The following is a 21,415-nucleotide window of genomic DNA, read 5'->3' as shown; positions in this document are numbered from 1 at the left end:
TTAATAATGATATTTCAGATTGTGATGTATTTTTAGCCTTTGACATTTTTTCCATGCCCTTGTGTGCTTTTAACAGTTTAGACATGTGACAAATAAAAAATTTCTAGAAAGGATTCCAGAGTAATTGACATTTGTATTGTGGGGTGGGTATCTGTCCTTCTCCCTTTCATATCAGGTACATCGGTATGCTCTCAGGAATCTCAGGGTTTTTAAAAGCCATGTACCTCAAAGTAGGCATATGTGCCAAGGCTCATCTAGCTAAGTGTGTGTTTATGTATCTCTGAGATGTAAGGAGGTTAATTGTATGATCTCCATCTGTTTCTACAGCCTCTAAATCCCAATTAAATTTGACAAGTTTTTGCTCTCTTCCTGTAGATGAAAGTATTTGTAATTGACAGTAAAAAATGTGAGCTGCTTGCTTCTTTGCCCAGAACATGTTCAACACTGATAGTGACAAGGCAGTGTATTTGATTTTTTCAACATGATGCTAACCTTGTTTGGCATGCATAGTCTCTAAACAGAATGTAGTCTTCTACGTGCTTTTTCGTGCATTAAAACAGACAAGGATCCAAAGAAGCATGCAACAAGTTCTGCATTCCCAAGGAGACTTAGGAATTGAACTGCAGTCCCCATGCCATATAGCAAACTTCTTTTGAAACTGAAGAGACTTACACGAGGAGCTTGCAATATGGCCTGTGGGTCTTCAGTTAAAAGGAAAAATATCAGAAATTTCACCAGGCATATGCAAGCCCTGAGGCATACTTCACTCTTTGAATCTCAATCACAATGCAGGGCTGTGGCCTGATAGTCATCTCCCCTGCCCCCCTGCATAGCATCTTTAGTACCCGATATTGCCGCTTGTCTGTTAACAGTTGCTTTCCCTCTTCTCTTACTCGCTTCCACACTGATTCCTTGAAAGTGTTCTGCTTATCCGAATTCCTGTTTGGCTCTGTCTCATCAGAACTTGCTTTAGCTCACTCCGTCTCCCTCTCTCAACAGCCGTCCCTCTCCCTCATATCTGAGCTTGAGCAGCTAGAAGAAGGGAGAGAAAATAAGTTCTGGAAAATGAGAGAGCAATCGGTTTGGCTGTTCGAGAGAGAGAGAAGATGTTAACAGTTGACAGACTAGAGAGAGAGAGAGGAAAGACACAAATGGGTTAGAAAAGTAAGGGAAGAAACAATAAAGCGGTTGCGTGGTGGAATTGTGTATTTTTGGGTATTCCGACACAAAAGCAGGAAAGGAGGTTCTACTTCTTTTCTGCTTTTGAGAAAGAATTTGGTAGACTTTGGCCCCAAAATATCTTGCAGTCTTTATGGTGAAAGGATGATGTGTTGTGATGTTTAAAACAGCCACCTAGAATTTTAGAAGTATGTGAGTGTCTTGTTGCTGCTATTCTCACGTTATTCTTCTCGCTTTCCCCATGCTGCTGCTGTAAGGCTAGTATACTTCTGATGGGCTAACAGGGTTTTTTTTTTTGGTAATTATTTTTGTAGTTATCTGCAAGGCTGACTTTCATATAAATCGCTAGTGGTTTTAAACTTTAACAAAATCAACAGACATGTGTACATTGCAAAAATATATAATTCATAATGGACGTACAGCAATCAGAAAGGATGGCAGCCTACTTCAATTTCAGATTTCCTGTGTTTTCCTTAGATTGCAGACTTTGCATTCTTTAGTGTAATAGTTCCTCCATTTCCTACAAATGATAGAAAATCCAAAAATAGATGACCATTTCTGTTATATCCTTTCATATTGTCAAAATCAGACATTTTTGGTCCCTCATTTGATTTTCTAGTTTTACTTTTGTATGAGGCTTTATTGTTGAACCAGAGTTTGCTTCTCTTTGAGATAATTTTGTGTGTGATTTCTCAGAAATGTTAATGATTTTTAAATTTTTTATTTGTAGGTTTTTCTTCAGTGACGTTAACCTTAGGGAAGTGCACATCAAATAAGAAGATGGGAGCAAATAGCAGCAGCATTAGTGAGCTTCCTGAAAACGAATACCTTAAAAAATTGTCAGGACGAGAGGCAATCTCGGAGAATGACCCCTTCTGGAATCAGCTGCTTTCGTTTAGCTTTAATAACCCCACAAACAGGTATGGTATTTAATAAATATGTAAAGATTGCCACTGTTTGTTGAATATCGTAAGAACTTTTAGCAACTATCTGGTTTGGGCTGCCAGTTGTTATGTTCTGGAGCTGGAGTTCCCATCTCTGCATAGAGATGCAATACCTCTGCAGCACAGAGACAGTATACAGCTGCTGTGCCTCACCACTGCTCCATCAGTCTTTCACACATCCTCCTTTCTTGCGGGCAATAGCAAGCAAGACTCTGGTTTTACTCTTCAGCTGGTGGGAGAGGTATAGAAAGTAGTGGAATAGTGGAGTCAGAGAGATACAGCAGCTGCATCAGGTGCTACAGAGCTTCTAAAGAGGCAGAGGAGGCATTAATCAACCCTATGTTGTAAGCTTGATTTTTTTCCCTAGTTAGTAGCTTGTGATTCTTTAAGATTCCGTTAAGTTACTGTGGTTAGACTAGAAGGCCTTCACTTGTCTCTGTGTAAAAAGCCTTTTTGGAGATAACCATTCTTCTTCTTTGTGGTCTCTGTGCATCACATATGTGGGATTTGCCAGAAGATACAGAATGAGCACCCAATGTCCTCATGCTGCTTTGTGTTAACGCCATATTCATTGTTTTTCTGCTATGTCTGACAGTGGGCTTTGGGATGAAGAATCTCACAGAAAGCAGCATTAAAGAACCATCCTGTTTTTATGGTGGAAATTTTGACCTGCCTGTGATATTCTGTCTGTCTTGGGGATGGGGTGTGTGTGTGTGTGCAAATTTCACTGCATTTCCCCCCATAGCTATAAGAGTGAGCATTATCATTTCTTATATGTTGAGTTCAGTTGCAGCTGATGGTACCACAGTGTTACAATATTGCATCCTGGGATTAGAGGTATACACGAATAAAAAAACATGGTTCAGTTCAAATTCAAATCACTTTGAACCGAACAATGATTTATTTTGTTCATGCACACTCTTAATCCCAGGTTTAGTCTAACTGACCAGCTGGTCTAGTCAGTTTGACGGAATTGGTTTGGGCAGTCAATATACTTGTAAAGGAGAATTCTCACCAGATTCCCCTTTACAAGTTCAGGAGTGGGGGACACTTCAAAAGGTAAGGGGTGGCCGGCGAGAGAGGTGAAAAGCTGCTTATCTGGCTGGTGTGGCTGCCAGCACTGCCACTTGTCCTCCCTGGTGTGGCCCCAACAAGCAATGCTCTTCCTCCTTTGCCAAGCTGCCGGTTCGGCGGTGGCTTGGTTCTGGCCTCCACACAAGCGCAAAGGCCAGAACCAAGCTGGCAGCGAGTTTACCCCTTCCTTTACTAAGCCGGCACCAGTTTGCCAGAACCAGGCCTGGTTCAGTTCTATCACCGACCCAACTGGTTCTGTCCGCAATCAAACCTCCAAACCAACCCCAGTTTGAGGCGAACTGGTTTAGCATGAACAGTTCGTGCACATCCCTACCTGGGATTGATTCTTATTAAACAAAAGAAGTATGTGGGAAATAAATAAAAAAAGATTAGGAAGTGTAATATGTTGTACTGCACACTAGATGGTGCTGCTGTATGACAGCTGAGCTACTCAGATGTTTAATGTGTGTTGTAGCTTGAGGATTAGGACAGCTTCAGATGTGAAGCATTTCCTGCATGGATTGCTCTTGTATATAGGAAAGGGTATGCAAACCACTTGGACATTGTTTTGTGTGCCAATCACACACCTGTCTGTCTTGCTGCAGATGCTCAGGCTGGGAGGTTGTGATTGGGGACATACATATAAATACTTTAAATAAAGTAAAATAAACATGCACTTGTTATGCACACAAATGACACTATGTGGAAGTGTTATCCATGTAGAAGTATTATGTTTTCAGTAACATGTTCAGTCTCAAGGCCAAACAATAGTTTTGTGATATGTGAATGAGCCCTGTGCTTCTTCTCTTACATGCTCTCATTTGTCTTTCATGTGTGATTTAACAGCAAATCATTGTCACTGAATATGTTTACACAGAAAAGCATGCTATTAATATTGAAATGAATACAGTAATTTGCCGTGATAGCCAAACTGGGCAAATGGTGCTGTGTACAAACCATATTTTGCCTAGTTTTGGTGCAAGAGCAAATCATGGTTTGCTGCAAAATAATCAATGAGAGACAATCAGCACTTTTAGAAAGAGCTTGTGAGAACAGGGCTTGTTCAAGTAGTTCCATACCATGGCTTGTCATCCCATCTGAACCAGCCTGTTCTTGTTTTCACGTCAGCATTGAGAGATTCTGCTTGGTTTGGGGTAGAACCTTCTGCAGCTCTTTGCAAGACAAATGACCCAGCCTGTATAAGAAAGAAAACGCGGATATAAGAAAACCCTTATGCAATTAACAATATTCATGTTTGATGTACTTTGCAGTTTTATCCCCCCCACTGTCTCTGAGAAACAGTCTTAAAAATGTCAAAAATGGGAAGCTGAGACTCAGAGATTATTTTGCTTTGGATAGTGGCCAACATCCAGACTAACTCTGCTCTGATGCACCTGGTTTTCTGGTGTGTTTGACAATTTCCTCCCTCACCTCTGCAGTTGCCTGTGCCTCCTGGACACTATGTCTCTGATGGTCCCCCAACTTTCAGGGACATAGTTTTGGGAGGGAGAGGTGGCTGCAGAGGGAAAGAAGGAACAGAAAGAAGGAACAGAAGGAAAGAAAACCACAGGCCCCTGTGCAACAGAAAACCTGGATGCATCAGCGCAGGGTTAGTCTGGATGTTGATCAGAGTATCTATGACTGAGGAAGTGTGTCATTTCTAAACTCTCTCACTCTGTTTACTGACTACTTCACACAGAGTGCCTTTTTCCAGAGGTATCAAGAAAAAGTCAAATGCAAACCTACATGTGCCACTGTCAATTGTATTTTCCTAATGCATGTACATGCCTGTCAAACTTCATGACCACTTATATAGATTTTTTTCTTCTACAGAAATGTATGTCCATGTTAGGAAAATATCATGTGTGTGAAGCAGCCCTTGGCTGTGTGGTGCTCATAGTACAACTTCTGCTAGGAGGCAAAATGAGAATTAGTTTGTGATCATTGCAGATCTTTGGTGGCGCAGTGGTAAAACTGCCGCCCTGTAACCAGAAGGTTACAAGTTCGATCCTGACCAGGGGCTCAAGGTTGACTCAGCCTTCCATCCTTCTGAGGTCGGTAAAATCAGTACCCAGAATGTTGGGGGCAATATGCTAAATCATTGTAAACCGCTTAGAGAGCTGCGGCTATAGAGCGGTATATAAATGTAAGAGAGAGTGAGGCAAGAGGGAGCAGGGAACAGCCGGCCCCAAAGAGCGCATAGATGCTCTATGTGGGTCGGCTAGTTTGTTTATTTCTCTATGTAAACTGCTTTGGAAACTTTTGTTGAAAAGCGGTATATAAATTGTTGTTGTTTTAGCCACTGCTTTGTGTGTGGTTCTTTGTTCCAGGCTGTTGGCCACAAACATTTTCTCATCTGTGTGTGCTTTATTTTCAGATAATCTGTGATGTCACTGATAACTTTTTTTTTTTGCGTTAGGGAATAAGAAGCTCTCTGTTGGATCTTTCAGTCACTGTCGCATACAACCCTTCAAAAACATTTGCCATCTCCTTTGTGTCTCAATATGCTAGAAGCAGTGTATCCTAGAAACTATGGATAATGCTGTTTTCTGCTACCTTTTTGTATATTTGCTAATAGGTTCTTTATAGCTGATTTGTTGGTGGAAGTTGAACTCATATCTTATAAGATTTTATATCTTCTTATTTTATTGGTTATATTTCCATCTCTGACCTATGAATACAGCAAATATTTATATACCGCTTTTCAACAGAAGTTCCCAGAGCGATTTACAGAGAGAGAGAGAGAGAGAGAGAGGATGGCTCCCTGTCCACAAAGGGCTCACAGTCTAAAGAAGAAACATAAGATAGACACCAGCAACAGCCACTGGGGGGATGCTGTACTAGGGTTCAGCTTGCTTTCCTGCAAGTTCATGTTAAAGGACCTTCAATGTGCTTTTATCAAAACAACATACCACTTCAAATATGCAAGTAAAGTTTTCCAAATGTGTGTTTGGGCTGTGCTCTCAGTTTGCATCTCTTGTTCTCTCTGGTCATGGCCTTCTCCCAGCTGCTAGGAAAGTATTATGTATAACCTGGCTCTGAATAATTGTATGGTTACATCTGTCGGTATATATGCAGAGAGTGGGCCAGTTCAGATGTCACATGGAACCACAGTTAAATCTTGGTTTTGCACAATGTCTCCAAGCTTCAGGAGTGTGTATTCCCCCTACCTTCTCTTACCCAATGTGGTTAGAAACAAACCAAAATCACTTGTGGTGTCCTCACAGACCTGGTTTATTCTAACCAAATTACTTGAAAGAAACCAATATCTAAAACTCACTTTAAAATTTGGGTTGTGATCTGTTTATTTCAAGGAAGTTGTTAGAATAAATCAAGTTTGATCAGTTGGATATCATCAGTTTTGGTTTGTTTCTAACCACAGTTGGAAGTAGAAGTTGTTCAACTTGTGCTTAGGTGGGGAGGGAGCATGTGCTTCCAAGGTTTGACAATGTCGCACAGAACAGAGGTTAGACTATGGCTTCATGTAACAGCTGAACCAGTAAAGAAGAAGAGTTCCAGTCTGCCTGTTCAGGTGCCTTGACATTAGAAGGCAGGGTGAAAAATCTGAAAGGACTGTGAAGATCACAATTTGCAGTGCTTCTTTTTGAAGTATCAGTCCTGCTGGGATGTGTAAGAGCCACTATTATACATATAATTGTCAAAACAGCAGCAGCTCTAGTGTCTGCAACCAGTTTGTATGCATAAACAAAAACTGTTATGTGTGTAAACATGTTGTAAATTTGCAACCTTCTCACTAGTTTTAAGGCAACATGTGTCTTGATGCACAGTGAAAGAGGTACATCACTTCTTCCTGCTCCGCAGTTAATTTGCTCTTGGTATTCTCATTAACATGTTATGTACATTTGTTAATGCACGAGCTATGTTCATCCTGGAAATTCTCGAACCATAACTTGCTGAAAGTTGCATGCTTCTCTTAATATTTACTATTTTGCTTTGTTCTTGCCCCCTGCATTTTGTAAATGGGTGGTTGAAGAAAAGTGCGTCTAACTCGTTAATGGAAAGTCATAAAATCAGCTTTTATGTTACCTTAATACAGTGCATTTTTTAAAAAAGTGGTCACAATAAATTACACGCAGCTTTTTAATGCTTTAGTGTCTTTTCCTGTGAACAGTCCATTAAAGTCTGTGTGTTCTAGTAGTACAAGTCGAATGAATAGGCTAATTCTTTTTTCTTTTTCTTTTTCTTTTTTTGTTTTTTGAAAGATGTTTTATTCACACCCATTCCCAGTTGCTTTAGAAGATACAGTTCATATCTTATGCCTGGAAAACTAGGAAGTTCTCTGTTATAGTTGTGATTTTTTTTCTGATGCATGTTTTGAAACTTTTCTGAAAAGTCTTTTCTGTTCTTAAGAGCCCAGTTATTAAACTAAACTAAAGGAGGATTACCATTTTTGAAATGGAATTTCAGAGGGCTTTTCCATCCTCTCTCTTGAAGGGCAAGTCGTCTTTAGGGTTAATGTGTCAAAGGATGAGATTTCTGAGTGGGCAGCTTCCATACATGTTAACTGGCCCATGGCTCAATAGAGAGCATGGGTGGCCCTTGTTTTGGCTTGCAAGCTGTGTATAGTTCACAGGCAGTTCAAGTGTGGCTTCTGAACAAAAAGATTAATATGCATTTCCTGTATGAGACTTTGAAGATAGAGGAGCTTCTTATGCCTGCTTATGCTTAGAGCACAAATGGCTGTATTTTTCCTCTCCTGGAACGGGGAGATGTAGAATGTGCTCGCTTTTCCTTCCTGGAAGAAGGAGTGGTTTCTGCTCTATTAAAGGAGAGCTCACTAAGAGTCGACACAGACTTGACGGTACTTAATCAATCAATCAAACTGGCAAATGGAGCATTGGCACAGAATAGGCAGGGCATATTGGGATGGTGAGAGAGACTTAAGGAAAAAGAATGCTGGGATTCTTCTAGGGTAGACCCAGGTGTGCTGAAATGGTGGTAACAGTGCTAGATTAGCCATTGGGGCTTGAGCAGTTTCTGGCATTTCTGGTGGAGGAATGAGTGCATGTTGGTGGTTTTGGCCACTTCGTTGCTTAGCTTGCAGAAGAATCTTGGTCACTCTCAATGTAGGATTTACCTTGGCATGCTTAGCAGGTGTAAACTTTTGAAATCCTTTGCTCCCGACTCCTTCACCTGAAGTTGGAAAATGTTGTTTAAAACTACAAGGCAGGGTGAATTTTCACTCTCAAGCTCTTAAATCTTGCTTGGCAACTCACATTGACTATTTAGTCATTTATTACTACCACAGTTGTGAAACAATTATAGTTTAGTAGCTTTAGAAGATAATGAAGGCCGTAGGCCAACTATCAAGGATTGTGCAAAGATTTCCCAAGAACAGCACTTAGTCCATCAGATTAAAGTAGGTAGGGAATATGTGTATGCAGAAGATCCCACATTCAGTCCCTGGCAACTCCAAGTAGGGCTGGAAAAGATTCCTGTTTGAAAACCTGGAGAGCTGCTACCAGTCAGTGTAGACAGTACTGAGCTAGATGGACCAGTGGTTCGACTTGGTATAAGGCAACTTCCTAATCTTTGGAAAATGCCTTTTTTATTTCTTCCCCCCATCCACTGGGTGAACAAGCCTATCTTCCCTAGATGCTGAATTCTGATTTTTGTATTTGTTACTAGGGCATCTGTCTTCTATCTACCAGACACACTGGGCATTAGGTGACTGACAGACGGAGGAAAGAGGAAGGCATGACATTGCCTTCCTGGCTTCCTAGCTTCTCAGGGACATTTTATCAATTGGAGGACATTTTCTTTGGGAGCTAGCCACATAGTGGGAATGCTGCAGAGCTGAGTGTTCAGCCGCTCTTCACTATCTTCAACTACTGGCAGAAGTGGTTACAAGCACTGTTCCCTCTGAGGCATGCGCATGTGCGTGCGCTCACAAGCTTTTGGATGTCTGCTCAGTTCATTTTAGATCCCACTCAGGTTGAATCAGGAAGGCCCCATTCTGAATGTAGGTGCGCACACAGTGTTTTGATGCTGCTGCCCAGAACAATACTCATTCTGCACAGAGATGAAAAAGAATAGAGGGACCACTGGTTACAAGAATATCTTGTAATTGCATAGTGACTGTAACAAACTCTTTTCCTTTGCAAAAGAAGAAGGTGAAGAAAGACCATGTGGAAGAGTAGAGCCAAGCCCTTTCCAAATAGTTCAGTGAAGTGGCTTTCCCTTCAGTTGTTAGCAGTAATGAACTCAGAGTATTTTTCTTGGTTGCTATGTCTGAAGACTGACTCATATTTATGTTCTTGACAGTAGTTCTGTTCAGATGATCCAACAAACTACAGGATGGTTGGATTGCTAATGCAGTGGGAAGGAGCACCAAACTGGCATGCTCTCTCTCCTCACATATTCAGCAGTGAGGAAGGAATCTAGATTAGTGAAATCACACCTCTGTATGTTGTCTGAACCCAGGCACTGTGGTTGAATTGCTGTTTACAGGCCAGGATATGAAACCAAGATCGGATCTTGATTTCATATTCTGATTTATGACCCATAGTTCAGTCATAGCTCTTAGGTTCAGATGATGCACAGAACTGTGGTTTAACCAACTATGATTCTTGTATCACAACCCTATGCCGAGGAGAGGAGGAAATTAGAGCAGGGAATGGGTAGGCTTGGCGCTCCATTCTGGCACATTCACAGTCCATGGTTTGGACCATCGGAACTGGGCCAGAATGTTGATGACTGCAACACCCAGTGAAGACTTGGACCTGTGTGTGGGCCACCACAGACAGAACTATAATAGTCCAGCAAGTACAATGCTTTTCAGCGGAGCTAGTTCACACATTGTGCTGTTGGTTATGAAATGTAGAGATTTATGTGCCTGTGTGAACCAGCCCTAAGAGAAACCATGTTGTCTTACGATACTTGATTGGCTTTCCATAGGTTGACTTCTTTCTAAGCTCACAGTTTTGTTCAGGTGCTCGCTACCCACCCCCACCCCAGTACTGGTAAGCATCCCCGGTTTACAACTGGTTAATAGGGAAAATGTTTTCATCTGAGCGAGGTCTGAAAGCCCAGTAATATTGGCTTCTCTCACTGACTCACTTTTTTGTTTTTCTTTGCTATTTTAGGATATTTTATATCCCACTCATCAGCCCCAAACGACACTCAGAGCAGCTTACAAGGAATTTTAAAAACGGTGAAATGCAAGAATCAATAAAACAGTAGAGCAGGCAAAATGTGCCATTGTGAAACAAATCTGAAGACTAGAGGGACAAAACAGCCAGGTCAAATACAAAGGTTTTCACCTGGTCTCCAACACACCCTGCACCAAACAAGCCTCCCTGGAGAGTGTGTTCCGAAGTCAGGGCACCACAACTAAAAAGATTCTTGTCTGCTCATGCCTTGCCATTGAAGGCGGGTGCCTCTGGAAGAGGTCTCTGAAGATTATCTTGGCAGTTAAGAGATTTGATCAGTGAGAGAAGGTGGTCCTAGAGAAGTTTCATTTAGGAAAAGGTTCATGAGTTACAAACCAAGATCTAGGCAAAGGTCCCTTTCATTCCCTGTCCTCAGACATGAATAGCAAGAGGTGCTTGGGCAGAACTCTTTCTTTGGGTCCTTTAGCTGCTCACTGTTTCCTGTGTCTTGGCTTATGCGTGTGTGTGTGAACACCTGAGTGGCATGATCAGGGAGGGCTCTGCCAAGGCCTCTTGTGGATTTCTGTTCAGCTTGCGAGAAAGTGGCTGAGGTATGGGTTGGTGTGTCTGGGCCTTGGGATAAGGAGCTATGTTGGTGACCTTTTGTGAAGTCAGTGGGGTCTGGATTTAGACCCTGAGTCCTTAGTGGCCCTCCCGTAGGGTCATGCCTCTTTTATTCTGCATAAATCATCATGCACATAGATGGTGCTATACAAGTAATATGTGTGCGTGCGCATGCTTGTTTAATATAGTGCATTTGATATTAAATGTATTGATTTATATAAACATACAGTGAAACAGATTTATTTCTGATTTCAAAATGTGTAAGTTGCTTTGAGTCCTATAGGGGAAAGGTGGGATACAATATTTCAAAATAAATAAATAGCTTTTTAAAGTCCTGTTTGATGGTGGGAATTCTTGACGCTGGGAGTTTTTGAATTATCAATGTGCTAAACAAGTTCTTCCTATTGGAAACACAATCTATCCCTCCGCCCTGGTTGGTTTTTATAATCAGAAAGCAGTTTGAAGTCTAACAGTGCCACACTCTGGGCTAATGAAAGGATCCATACTTAAAAACAAAAACAAAACTTGTTTCCATCTTGATATTCATTCATTTTTAAATGAACCAGGCCTCTGTAGGGATTGTGATGCAAAGCAAATGTAATAAATAGGCCTCATTAGTATTGCTGCTCTTGTGCCACTTCATGAATCTTTTCTGATGACATGAGGAGGCATTTTCTGAGTGAATAAGTAAAATAGTTCATCTTCTGTCTTCATAACAGAAAAAACAGTTATTTAACTGCTTTTTCAAGCAGTTATTCAAGCAGTTTTTTCAAGCAGTTAAGCTGCTTTTTCAAGCAGTTATTCAAGCAGTTTTTCTACCACTTGCCACGTTTTTTCTCGTGCCAAAACATATCTGTTACTATTTACAACAGTTGACTCTGCATTTTCTTGCAAGGTTTGTCAGAACTTCCTCCAATATGGGTTGTGCATTGGCACCTCTTTGGAGGATGTAGTTATATAGATTTTGGTAAAGAGAGAGAGCACTAAAATACTTGTTTATTGGGAAAACCAGCTTAAATGTTAGCAATGAAATAACAGGATTAGGGGTCTGCATGAACCACAGTTCGAGCACTGGTTCCGCGTGGGGAGGAGGAGCTGTAAGAAAGAGGAGAGCAGGTTCTTACCTGCTGTCCACCGCTCCCTGCAGCTTCCTGCTGAGGCATCACTCATCCCAAGTATCTCCGCGCAGTGCTAGCATGCACATGGTATCGGTGCACTCGCAGGTGCCATTTATGTGGACACTACGTGCGTGCTGATGCTGAGCAGGGGTACTTGATAGGGATGTGCATGGAACCATTTGGCGCTCCATTCTGGGAGCACAGAATCGGTTCCGTGGACTGGTGTTCAAACCAGTTCAGAGGGTGGTGGGGGTTCCTTTTAAGGGGCAGGGGAGGCCTACCTGCCAGCCCCTGCCCCACTGATCCCCTCCCGCTGGAGCTCTCATAAAAAGCAGTTGAGCGGGACTGCAGCAGGCCTCCCTGCAGCCCCAGTCAGCAGTGCCCCGGAAATGGTCTGCCATTTCCTGAGCGCCGCTGACCGGTGCTGCAGGGAAGCCCGCTGCAACCCTGTGTGCCCGCTTCTAACAAGAGCACTGGTGGGGGGAAAGTGGTGGGGTGGGGGCTGACACACAGGTAGCGTCTCCCCTGCCTCTTAAAGGAACCTCCCACCCTCCTGGGTGTGCCGGAACCAGTTCCGTGCACAGCCCTAGTTCTTGAGCCGAGCGCCACCTGGGACCAGGCCTTCTCAGTTGTTGCTCCTAGGTTGTGGAACACGGTCCCCATGGATATAAGGGGATTGTCTTCCTTGGAGGCCTTCAGGAGAACCCTAAAGACCCATCTTATTAGCCTGGTTTTTAATGATATTTAGTTTGTTTTAATTTAATGAGTTTTAATTTGGTTTAAATGTTTAATTATGTGTGCTTGATTTTAATGTAAACCGCCCTCAGCAATTTTAGGAATAAATCGAATGAATGAATGAACTGGTGAATGTTAACCATGGTTCATATTTGTGCAGATGCAACGCTAAACCATACCTAAGGGATAAATAAATTCGTGCCAGGAACAAGAGGGATTACTGACAGCCTATTCATTCAAAATAATTTAGAAATCAGTAGTCTTGCATCAGTACTGGGCTTGATCAGATAAACCGTTTGGTGGCTTTTCAGTAGTCAATTTTTCTTTTAAAAACAAAATAATTATTCTTCTGAAAAATTGAAGCACTCAGGCTGATCTCTTCAGAACTGGGTTATTAAATGCTGGAGTGTTCTAGGTGATATTTTTGACCCATTATAGAGACCATTATGCCCCCTGCAGACAACACTTTTTTCAGAGCTGTCCCCCCGCCCGCCCCAGAAGGCATTGTACCCAGAGAAGCTTGTTAGTGAATCTGTAGCCTAAAAGCACTATACATTGAGAAGAAATACAGCTGGACTGCTTTAAAATGTGGGGGGAATTGAGGAAGTCCCATTTCAGATCCGTCGAATTGTGATGTGTGTAGCATTCGTTCATTCTTTTTAACCATTTGTTTTAAATTATAGCTTTCTGTTTCTTGCGTTGAGAAGAGGGACCACCTTGGAGATGCAACTTTAAAGCTTGTATGTAGTCGATAGGATACTTTTGACTTCCTGGCTTTGTCTGTATCCCACCCTTGCCCTGTTTCTTGTGTGTAATTTTTTTAAATTGGTTATACAGTGTGGTATGTTGGCATTAATAGACACTATGACAACTACTTACAGTGGTGGTATCTGTTGTGGTGAACAGAAGACCAAATTTCTAAGACCAAAGGTTTATTCCTATCTCTAGTGTGGTAATATGAATATCTACAAAGGGATTGCAAAACCTGGAATTCTGTGGCGGTGGTAGGGACTAATGGTACTCTCATGGGCAGAGGGAGATTGTGTGAAATGGCAAAAACCTAAGTCGAATAGTTTTCAATAATATTTAAATGTTAAAATGAAAAAAGGTGCCAAGTGCTAGTCAGTCATCCTATTACCATATTTACCCTAATCCAAGACTGTCCCCCACCCCACCCCACCCTAAGTTCTCTGATGATCAGAATTGCAGGGGGCGAGGGGGGAGTCATCTTATTCAGAGTTTTTTTTCTTTCAGGTAAATACAGGTGTAATTTTTAAACACACACTTATTTTTAAGGGGGTTGTGCTAAATTCAGAGTAGTCTTTGATTTAGGTAAATACAGTACCTTTCTGATCGTTGACTGGAAGGCAAAAACAGGTTTACCTACTGAGGCATCGTAAAAGTACATTTGACCAGATGAGGTGTATCTGTGTTACAGCGGGGAGTAGAGTAGTGTTCCCTTTTAACAGGGATTCCCAGATGTTGCTGACTACAACTCCCAGCATTCCCAGCTGCAATAGCCTTTGCTTGGGGATTAAGGGAGTTGTAGTCAACATCTGGGCATCCTTGTTAGAGGAAACACTGCAGTGGAGCATAATAGACTGTTGCCTAGGGTGGCGCAGGGCATTATATACCCATGTAGACAGAACATAAAGTCATATGTGGAACAACCCAAATAAATGAATCAATCCTTCCTTTGGGAGATGATTGATCACCCAGCCTCACATCATTTTTGTAGCCCAGAGGTGCACCACTTTGGCCTTCCTGCAGATGTTGGACTACAACTTGCATTATTCCTAACTATTGGCCACTGTAGCTGGGGATGATGGGGATTGCAGTCCAAAACCAGCTGGAGGGACAGAGCTGTGAGACACTGGTCTTAAGTGAGTGCATTGACTTTTGTGCTTTTAACTGAGCCTAGTGAGAGTTCCTTTCTGTTTATATTCTCCACTTTAGCGTTAGGAGTTACTGTTCCCAATTAACCCATGGGGCATTCACATCCTTGAGTTCATACCCTAGAACCTTCTGAATGACCGGGGCCAGCCATTGTGGGTAGTCCCTGTTGTTAGAATGGTAGTATAAGGAAAGCAAGTTGGCATTAACCTAATATGGGGATTTTAGTTCTTGGTCATATCTGTTAATCTTTACATTCTAGTGACTTCTGCCCACTCTAGCAAGCTCCAGCTGAATTGTGTGGTTTCAGAATCGCTTTATGTTGGAATTCCTTGGGGCTTCACTCCTGCTCATATCTCCAGCAGGCTTCCACGGCTTTCCTGGCTCTGTCCCCAATACTGTCCATAGCTGGATCTTTATGCATTCCACAATTCCGTGATTGCACCACACATGTGGAATTTGGCATTTGAGCATGGAATTCAGCATCCTGAGAAACTTGGCTTTCATTTTCAAAAACAAGCTTCTAGCCTGCTCTTAAATCTATGTGGCTGTAATTGAAAATGTGTGGGGAAGTGCCAGGTAGACTTCCCCACACATTTTCTCTGACTTTTTGAAGCCAAATGGGGCTGAGCAGGATCTTCAGGGCCCTGCATAACAGTTTAACCCTTGTTTTTACTATGACAGAAGCAGATTAAACTGAACAAATCTATGCAAATTCAGCTTTTCTTGATGCATGATTTTGATTGATTTTAAAGCACACTCATGCTGCTCTATAGGCAGTGGCACTCTGTTTCCTGCCACCCTTGCCACTGTCAGACTCTATGCTGGGACAACTACCTTGCAGCCTGTAAGCTATAGGAAACCAGTTAAAATCACAGAATATGTGAAGGGAAACTAAACAAGTTCTAGTGTGGACAATGAACAACATAATAGAAACAGGATGTCCAACTTCTGGAAGAGTGGCGAAGACTTGCCAGTTTGCCACTAGTGACCATTAATCTCTACCCAGCAATTTGTTTTGCATGATGTGCAATACACTATTTCCTTCCCCTGAGTTCTTCATGCATCACAGAGAACTTAGAGGGGTCTCTTGCTACATGAGAGAACTAGATTGCATGTGCCAGAGGATTGGCAATGAGAGATTCTCAATGCTTCTGAGTGTATATCCAGTACAAACTGCATGGACAATCCCAGTTCCTCATTAAATTCACGTTATATTTGTGTGGGTTCATCCAGCAAAGTGAGAAAATCCATTTTCACTGCATATGAGTGTTTTCATACCTGGCACACAGCAGAAATTTCTGAGTCAGAAGCAGCAATGGACTCTGGTTTGTGCCTGAGGTTTCAGAAGAGGAGGTGGGTCCTGATATCCACAAATAGTGGCTGACCTAGCTAAATAGTTACCAGGGCTAGCCAGGATTTGTGGCTAAAACAAACATTATAGGTATAAAAATTGTGCTATTGTATTTTTACAGTAATTGAAACATTAGATTTTGCAATTTGGTTCAGTGGAGTAGGCATCTACCCAGACTAATGGTAGACATTTACCTGTGCCAAAGGTTGGGGTTATCCACCACATGTACACGCTTTAAAAACTTCAGTTTTTGCAGTGTGTGCTGGAATGTTTAGATTCCTCTATCTTATGGTAAAACATGTCTTTCATTTTTTTAAAATTGAGGCAAAAGTAAGTTATTCATTGACATATTTTCCGTTGTGTAAAATCTTGTGGGTCATGGATGATAATTTTACAGCAGGGCCTGTCTCATGTGCTTAGGTTTTGTATAATGCCTAGATCTTGAGGAACATATTTGTTGCAAACTTGCACATCCCTGAAAGCACCAGTCACACAGAGAACTTGCATAATTTTTAGTAGAAATGAGCCATGCTTTCAGTCACACACGGTGAAATTTATGCATTCAAATGCCTTCCAGATGGTCTTGGTCCTAGAGGGTAAAATAGACATCTGTTTTGCAAAGTTAACGTCAAAGCTTACTGATGAAATCCTTGGCGTAGACGTGGGAGTGATCAGCTCAATGACTTGATCAGAGCCACAAATGAACTATGCTAGAATGACAGATCTGTGGAGAGAGAGATGTGACAATGCAACCATAATTTTTCTGTGGACATCTTGTTGCAAGATGATGTGGATTTAAATCCCACTTCAGCTATAAACTCACTGAGTCACACTGAACAAGTTACCTCTCCATATTCAAAAATACCATGTCAACACTGGTTGGCTACTGGGGATTCTTGGATATATCCTCTGTGGTCCCAGTTCTGCCCACTTGTTACCTTGACTGGTTCCTACCTGTCTGCACTGAGGGCAGGATCTATTCCTGCTGGTATAGTCAGCAAGGGGATATGAGTAATCTTATCATGGAACTAGTAACTTTCAGCCCGTTAAATTAACGGGCGCTAGTAGAAACTTCTCCCACAGCTCCCTTCAGACTTGGCACTGCCGCCCCCTCTTCTGTGCGGAATGGAGCCCACTCCATTCCCCCCCATGCGCGCCCCAACCTCCCTGGCGCCGTGAGAGAGGCCCCTCCCCTCCCGCCCCCTTGTTCTCCCCTCCCCCACCTGGGCATCGAGCTGTCTGGGGCCCACGGCTGAGGGCAGCCCTTCGGCTCCTCCTCGTGTGGTGGGATTGCCCTGCTCGGCGGCGCCGGCTCCTCTGGGCGGCTTTTCTTCCCTCCCCCTCCTGGGCCGCCTCCTCTGGGCGTGGCAGGGTTGCCCTGCCCGGCGGCACTGCTGCCGCCGGGGCCCGCTTCTGCTGCAGCGGCGCCGGCTCCTCCAGGCGGCCTCTCTCCCCCTTACGGAAGTGGCAACGCGCCGCCTTGTGGCCTGGGCCCTCCGCCTCCTCTGGCCGAGGCTGCGGCTCTGCCACCGCCGCCTCGGCTGGCTTCCCCCTCCGCCTCCTCCCCCTGCCTGGCTTCGGCGGCGGCCACTTCTTCTCGGGCTGCCGCTTCTCTTCCTCCTCCAGGCCAACATGGCGGCCGGTGTCTGCGTCCCTGTCTCCCTTGGCGTGTTCTGCGCACGCGCTCCGCGCATGCCCAGAACACCCGAAAAAGACACGGACGCAGACACCAAGGGTTTTATTATATAGGATTCCCCCATGCCACATTGTTCTGACTTCCAGAGGGATAACCTCCTTATATTCCTAATGTAAAAAGAAGAGGGAGGGAACATGGAAAATTTCTATAAGCGTATACCTTAAAATAGGACAGTGTTTTTACAGCATAGATATAAATCATTTAGCACACCAAATATTCTGTTCAAATTATTATTATTGTTATCAAATGCTAGCAGTGAAGCTGCTGATGTTAAAAAAATATGCCCTCTTGAAAGTGCTAGGTTAATGAAGATTGCTGGTTGGAGTGGTTTTCAGACTGTGCTTCAGGGAGCTTTGGTTTCCTAACTAAGGTTTGCTCAATGAGAAGACCAGTCATGATGGGCAAACTTCTTGAAAGACAACTTGCCCATTGCCGATGTGGAACCACAGGAAAGTGTGGTTTCCAGATCTTGGTCTTGGTTCAAATGAGAGCAGTGGTGAGGCCCAGCACCATTGGCCATAGCATCCTATGTGAATGGAGTCTGTGCTGTGTGGCAGTTACATAGCAGACACTTGAAGTGGAAAGTGCTCCTTGAAAGTAGAAAGCTTGAAAACGACAAACCTCTCATACACGACAAAATATTTATCTTGCGTTGCATAGTGGGGCAAACTAATTTTTGTGTGATAGAATGTAGATGTAATGCAAAGCTGGCCTTCTTGCCAAGCTATACATTTGGCTAGTGTTTAATCAGCAATCCACCATAACCTGCTTTATGCATACCATTGCATGCTACAGTGTTACTGTAACTGAGTAAACCTCCTTTCATTAAAATAATTTCAAGGCAGCTGATGCCAAACTTTCTACTCGGCACATTTCTATAGCACCTTTCTACTTGGGTTGTATTCTAGTAGCTGGAGTCAAAATGGTGCTGTGTGGTTTTAGCTTAATTGTGCATTATTATGCTTTAGTAAGTTTTTAATTTTGTATTATACTTGGATTTTTATTTTTGCTTGAGCCTTTGGAGTAGGCTAAAATTGCAAAATGTAAGAACGCGCTTCATGGTAACAGACATCTATTGCTTTCCTTTGCAATGTGTACATTGCAAAGGTGGTGTGTGTGTATACATGTGTACCCGGTATGTCTTATGGAGGACTGGCTTTTGCAAGCTGAGGCTGTTGGTTATAATCATTTTCTTTCTTTTGTTCTCCAGTGCCGAGTTAAAGCTTTTGGAAGAAGCTGCTATCTCAGTCTGCAAGTCTTTAGGTAGGAAGCTATTTTGATTTTGGCATTTATTTCAGTGTTCTTCATATTGTCAGCTTTCCTAATAAATCACATGGTTCTTAAACCTGTGTATCTGTGGTGCACTTAATATCTCCCATCTGTGCTCTGTGCATGGTATTTAAAAGCTACTCTTCACTCACAGAGCTCGATACAGACATATTGTATCCGCATGTGCTGTTTGAACATAAAGTTTTCACAGGTTTTTGCTTTATTTTGCATGCTGTCACAGGAAGTGGCTTGGGCACAGCTATATTAAGTTGTAATGGAACAGGTTGTTCATATTTTTTATATTGAAAATTGTTTTTAAAGCATTTTCCCAAAAGAGAATATGTGAATGAGGTAAAAGCAGAGACGGAGTATTAAAAAGGATTTGGAATCCTTAGATGAAGACACACTGCCTCTGAACACACAGTTTGTAATTTACACACACACACACACACACACACACGGCATTTCTCTCTTGCTACAGAGCTCTCAGAATGGCTTATACTGTAGGCCAGAGGTTCTTAACCTGGAGTCCATAGATCCCCTGGGATTCCTTGGGGTAGGAATAGGTGGTCCATGGAAAATCTTTGTTGAACTGCATTTAATTTGCTTTTTAGTGAGCCAGAATAAAGTTATTGCGGGGCGGGGGGGGGGGCTATCCTGGGTGCTTCCCCCTGCCTTCTAACTTTTCCTGGAACATTATGAAAATATATACATGAGATTCCATGTATGCTTGAGAATCTGGGGGGTCCACAGGTGTAAGAAGGTTAAGAACCTCTGGTTTAGATTCTGTTTAACTGTCATGGCTAATAGGCATTGACAGACATCTCTTTCATATATTTATCTAATCTTCTGTTAAAGTCATCTGAGGATGAAACTAGGCATTATGGGAAGCATGGAGTTGTTTCCAAAACGAGCAAATCCTTCGAATTCTCCTCATCTCAGGAGCCAGCATGGTGTAGTGGCTAGAGTGCTGGACTAGGATCGGGGAGACCCGAGTTCAAATCCCCCTTCAGCCATGATACTAGCTGGGTGACTCTGGGCCAGTCACTTCTCTCTCAGCCTAACCTACTTCACAGGGTTGTTGTGAGGAGAAACTTAAGTATGTAGTACACTGCCCTGGGCCCCTTGGAGGAAGAGCGGGATATAAATGCAAAATAATAATAATAATAATAAAAAATCTCCCTTTAGAACACTTAATACTACTTACCCATGTTGTGATGTCATGCTGCTGTGCACTTCCCTGCCTCTGTTCCACATTATTGACCACCAAGATGCGCTGGGAAAGCACAGCATTGTGACATCACAGCACAAGGGAAGTGCTGCTGCAGTTTAAGCACGGGAGATGGTGGCATAACCAACAATGGACACAAATGTCTCTGGGCTGCTAGGGTTGGAAGGGCTGGCATGGTACCCCCTTGTCATTGTCCTGCACCAGCCGGTGAACAAAGTGCTTGCCAGCTGAGAGTGTAGGCAAACAGCTCCTCTCCCACTCCCAGCCGGTGCTTCATTTGCCAACTGGGTGCTTTTTTCTCTCCCTTGCTCCAAGCAAGAGCAAGAGAGTGAGAGAGAAGCAGAGTGTTCACCCTTTCGGGTACTGGCCATGCCGCCTGCATCAATGTGCATTTGATGTCATAAGAACATAACATAAGAACAGCCCTGCTGGATCAGGCCCGAGGCCCATCTAGTCCAGCATCCTATATATTTTATATATTTTAGCAAGGAAGTCGGCAATTTCACGTTTGAGTTCTTTGAGGACTCTTGGATGGATGCCATCTGACCCTGGTGATTTGCTAGTTTTTCTTAACAGTTTAGAACATCATCTCTTGTCACTTCTATCTGACTCAGTTCTTTAACCTCCATCCCCGAAAAGCCTGGTTTAGGAACAGATATATGCTCGGTATCCTCTGCCATGAAGACAGACACAAAGAACGTCAATGTAAGGGGTGTGGCCAGTGTGAGCTGCAGGAGTGGTGCCAGCCTGCCACCAGCAAGCCCCCTATGCCCCTGATGGGAGGAGCAAAATTCAATAAGGAAATGCCTCTCCTGTAACATCTATTTCTGTGTGACCCCAGAAGCCATCATCATACCTTGTGATAGTGGACTCCACAAACTAACGAATAGAGCTTCACCTGATTTAAGAAATCTTAATCGGTTAATCATGAACTTTAGATGAGTTAGGGTTGCAGTCCTGTGAAATGAATGGTACTTATTTCTTTGTAAATATGCATAGGTTTGTGCTGTAAGTCTGTAGAAGTTTGCATATGAATAAAATAGCTTTAAAAACACGTATTAAATGATCCAGATGTGTTGTGGTAGGCACTGTATTAGAGGTGTTCCCTACTCTGTGTCAGAAAAGAGGAATGCCTTTTCTAAAACAACTACCTTACACAGTTTCTGTAAGTACCTGAAGATTGTTT

The 21,415-nt window shown here is 42.8% G+C and overlaps 1 protein-coding gene and 1 long non-coding RNA gene across 8 annotated transcripts in view; one reads left to right on the top strand and one right to left on the bottom strand.

The window, feature by feature from the left end:
- DYM (dymeclin) overlaps window positions 1-21,415 on the top strand; it is a 292,392-nt gene that overhangs the window by 31,795 nt on the left and 239,182 nt on the right. For 5 of the 6 annotated variants that reach the window (XM_053297362.1, XM_053297363.1, XM_053297361.1 and 2 more), the window contains exons 2-3: window positions 1,910-2,099; window positions 18,940-18,992. In XM_053297362.1, coding sequence (XP_053153337.1) covers window positions 1,960-2,099; window positions 18,940-18,992 — 193 coding nt within the window. In that variant the 5' untranslated portion in view covers window positions 1,910-1,959. Of the gene's footprint in view, window positions 1-1,909; window positions 2,100-18,939; window positions 18,993-21,415 lie in introns of those variants that run through there. The other variant, XM_053297367.1, reaches the window with a different exon arrangement.
- Window positions 1,564-20,243, bottom strand: LOC128345441 (uncharacterized). 2 transcript variants are annotated; one of them, XR_008316473.1, is made up of 3 exons: window positions 20,206-20,243; window positions 4,277-4,392; window positions 1,564-1,699 (listed from the first exon to the last, which is right to left on the bottom strand). It is a non-coding gene; the product is annotated as an uncharacterized LOC128345441 (long non-coding RNA). The 2 variants fall into 2 exon arrangements; XR_008316472.1 differs by lacking the exon at window positions 20,206-20,243 and adding an exon at window positions 16,673-16,758.

The sequence above is a fragment of the Hemicordylus capensis genome, chromosome 2 (genome assembly GCF_027244095.1).
Source record: "Hemicordylus capensis ecotype Gifberg chromosome 2, rHemCap1.1.pri, whole genome shotgun sequence".
Lineage (NCBI taxonomy): Eukaryota > Metazoa > Chordata > Lepidosauria > Squamata > Cordylidae > Hemicordylus > Hemicordylus capensis.
This window is presented reverse-complemented; position numbering and strand designations above follow the sequence as displayed.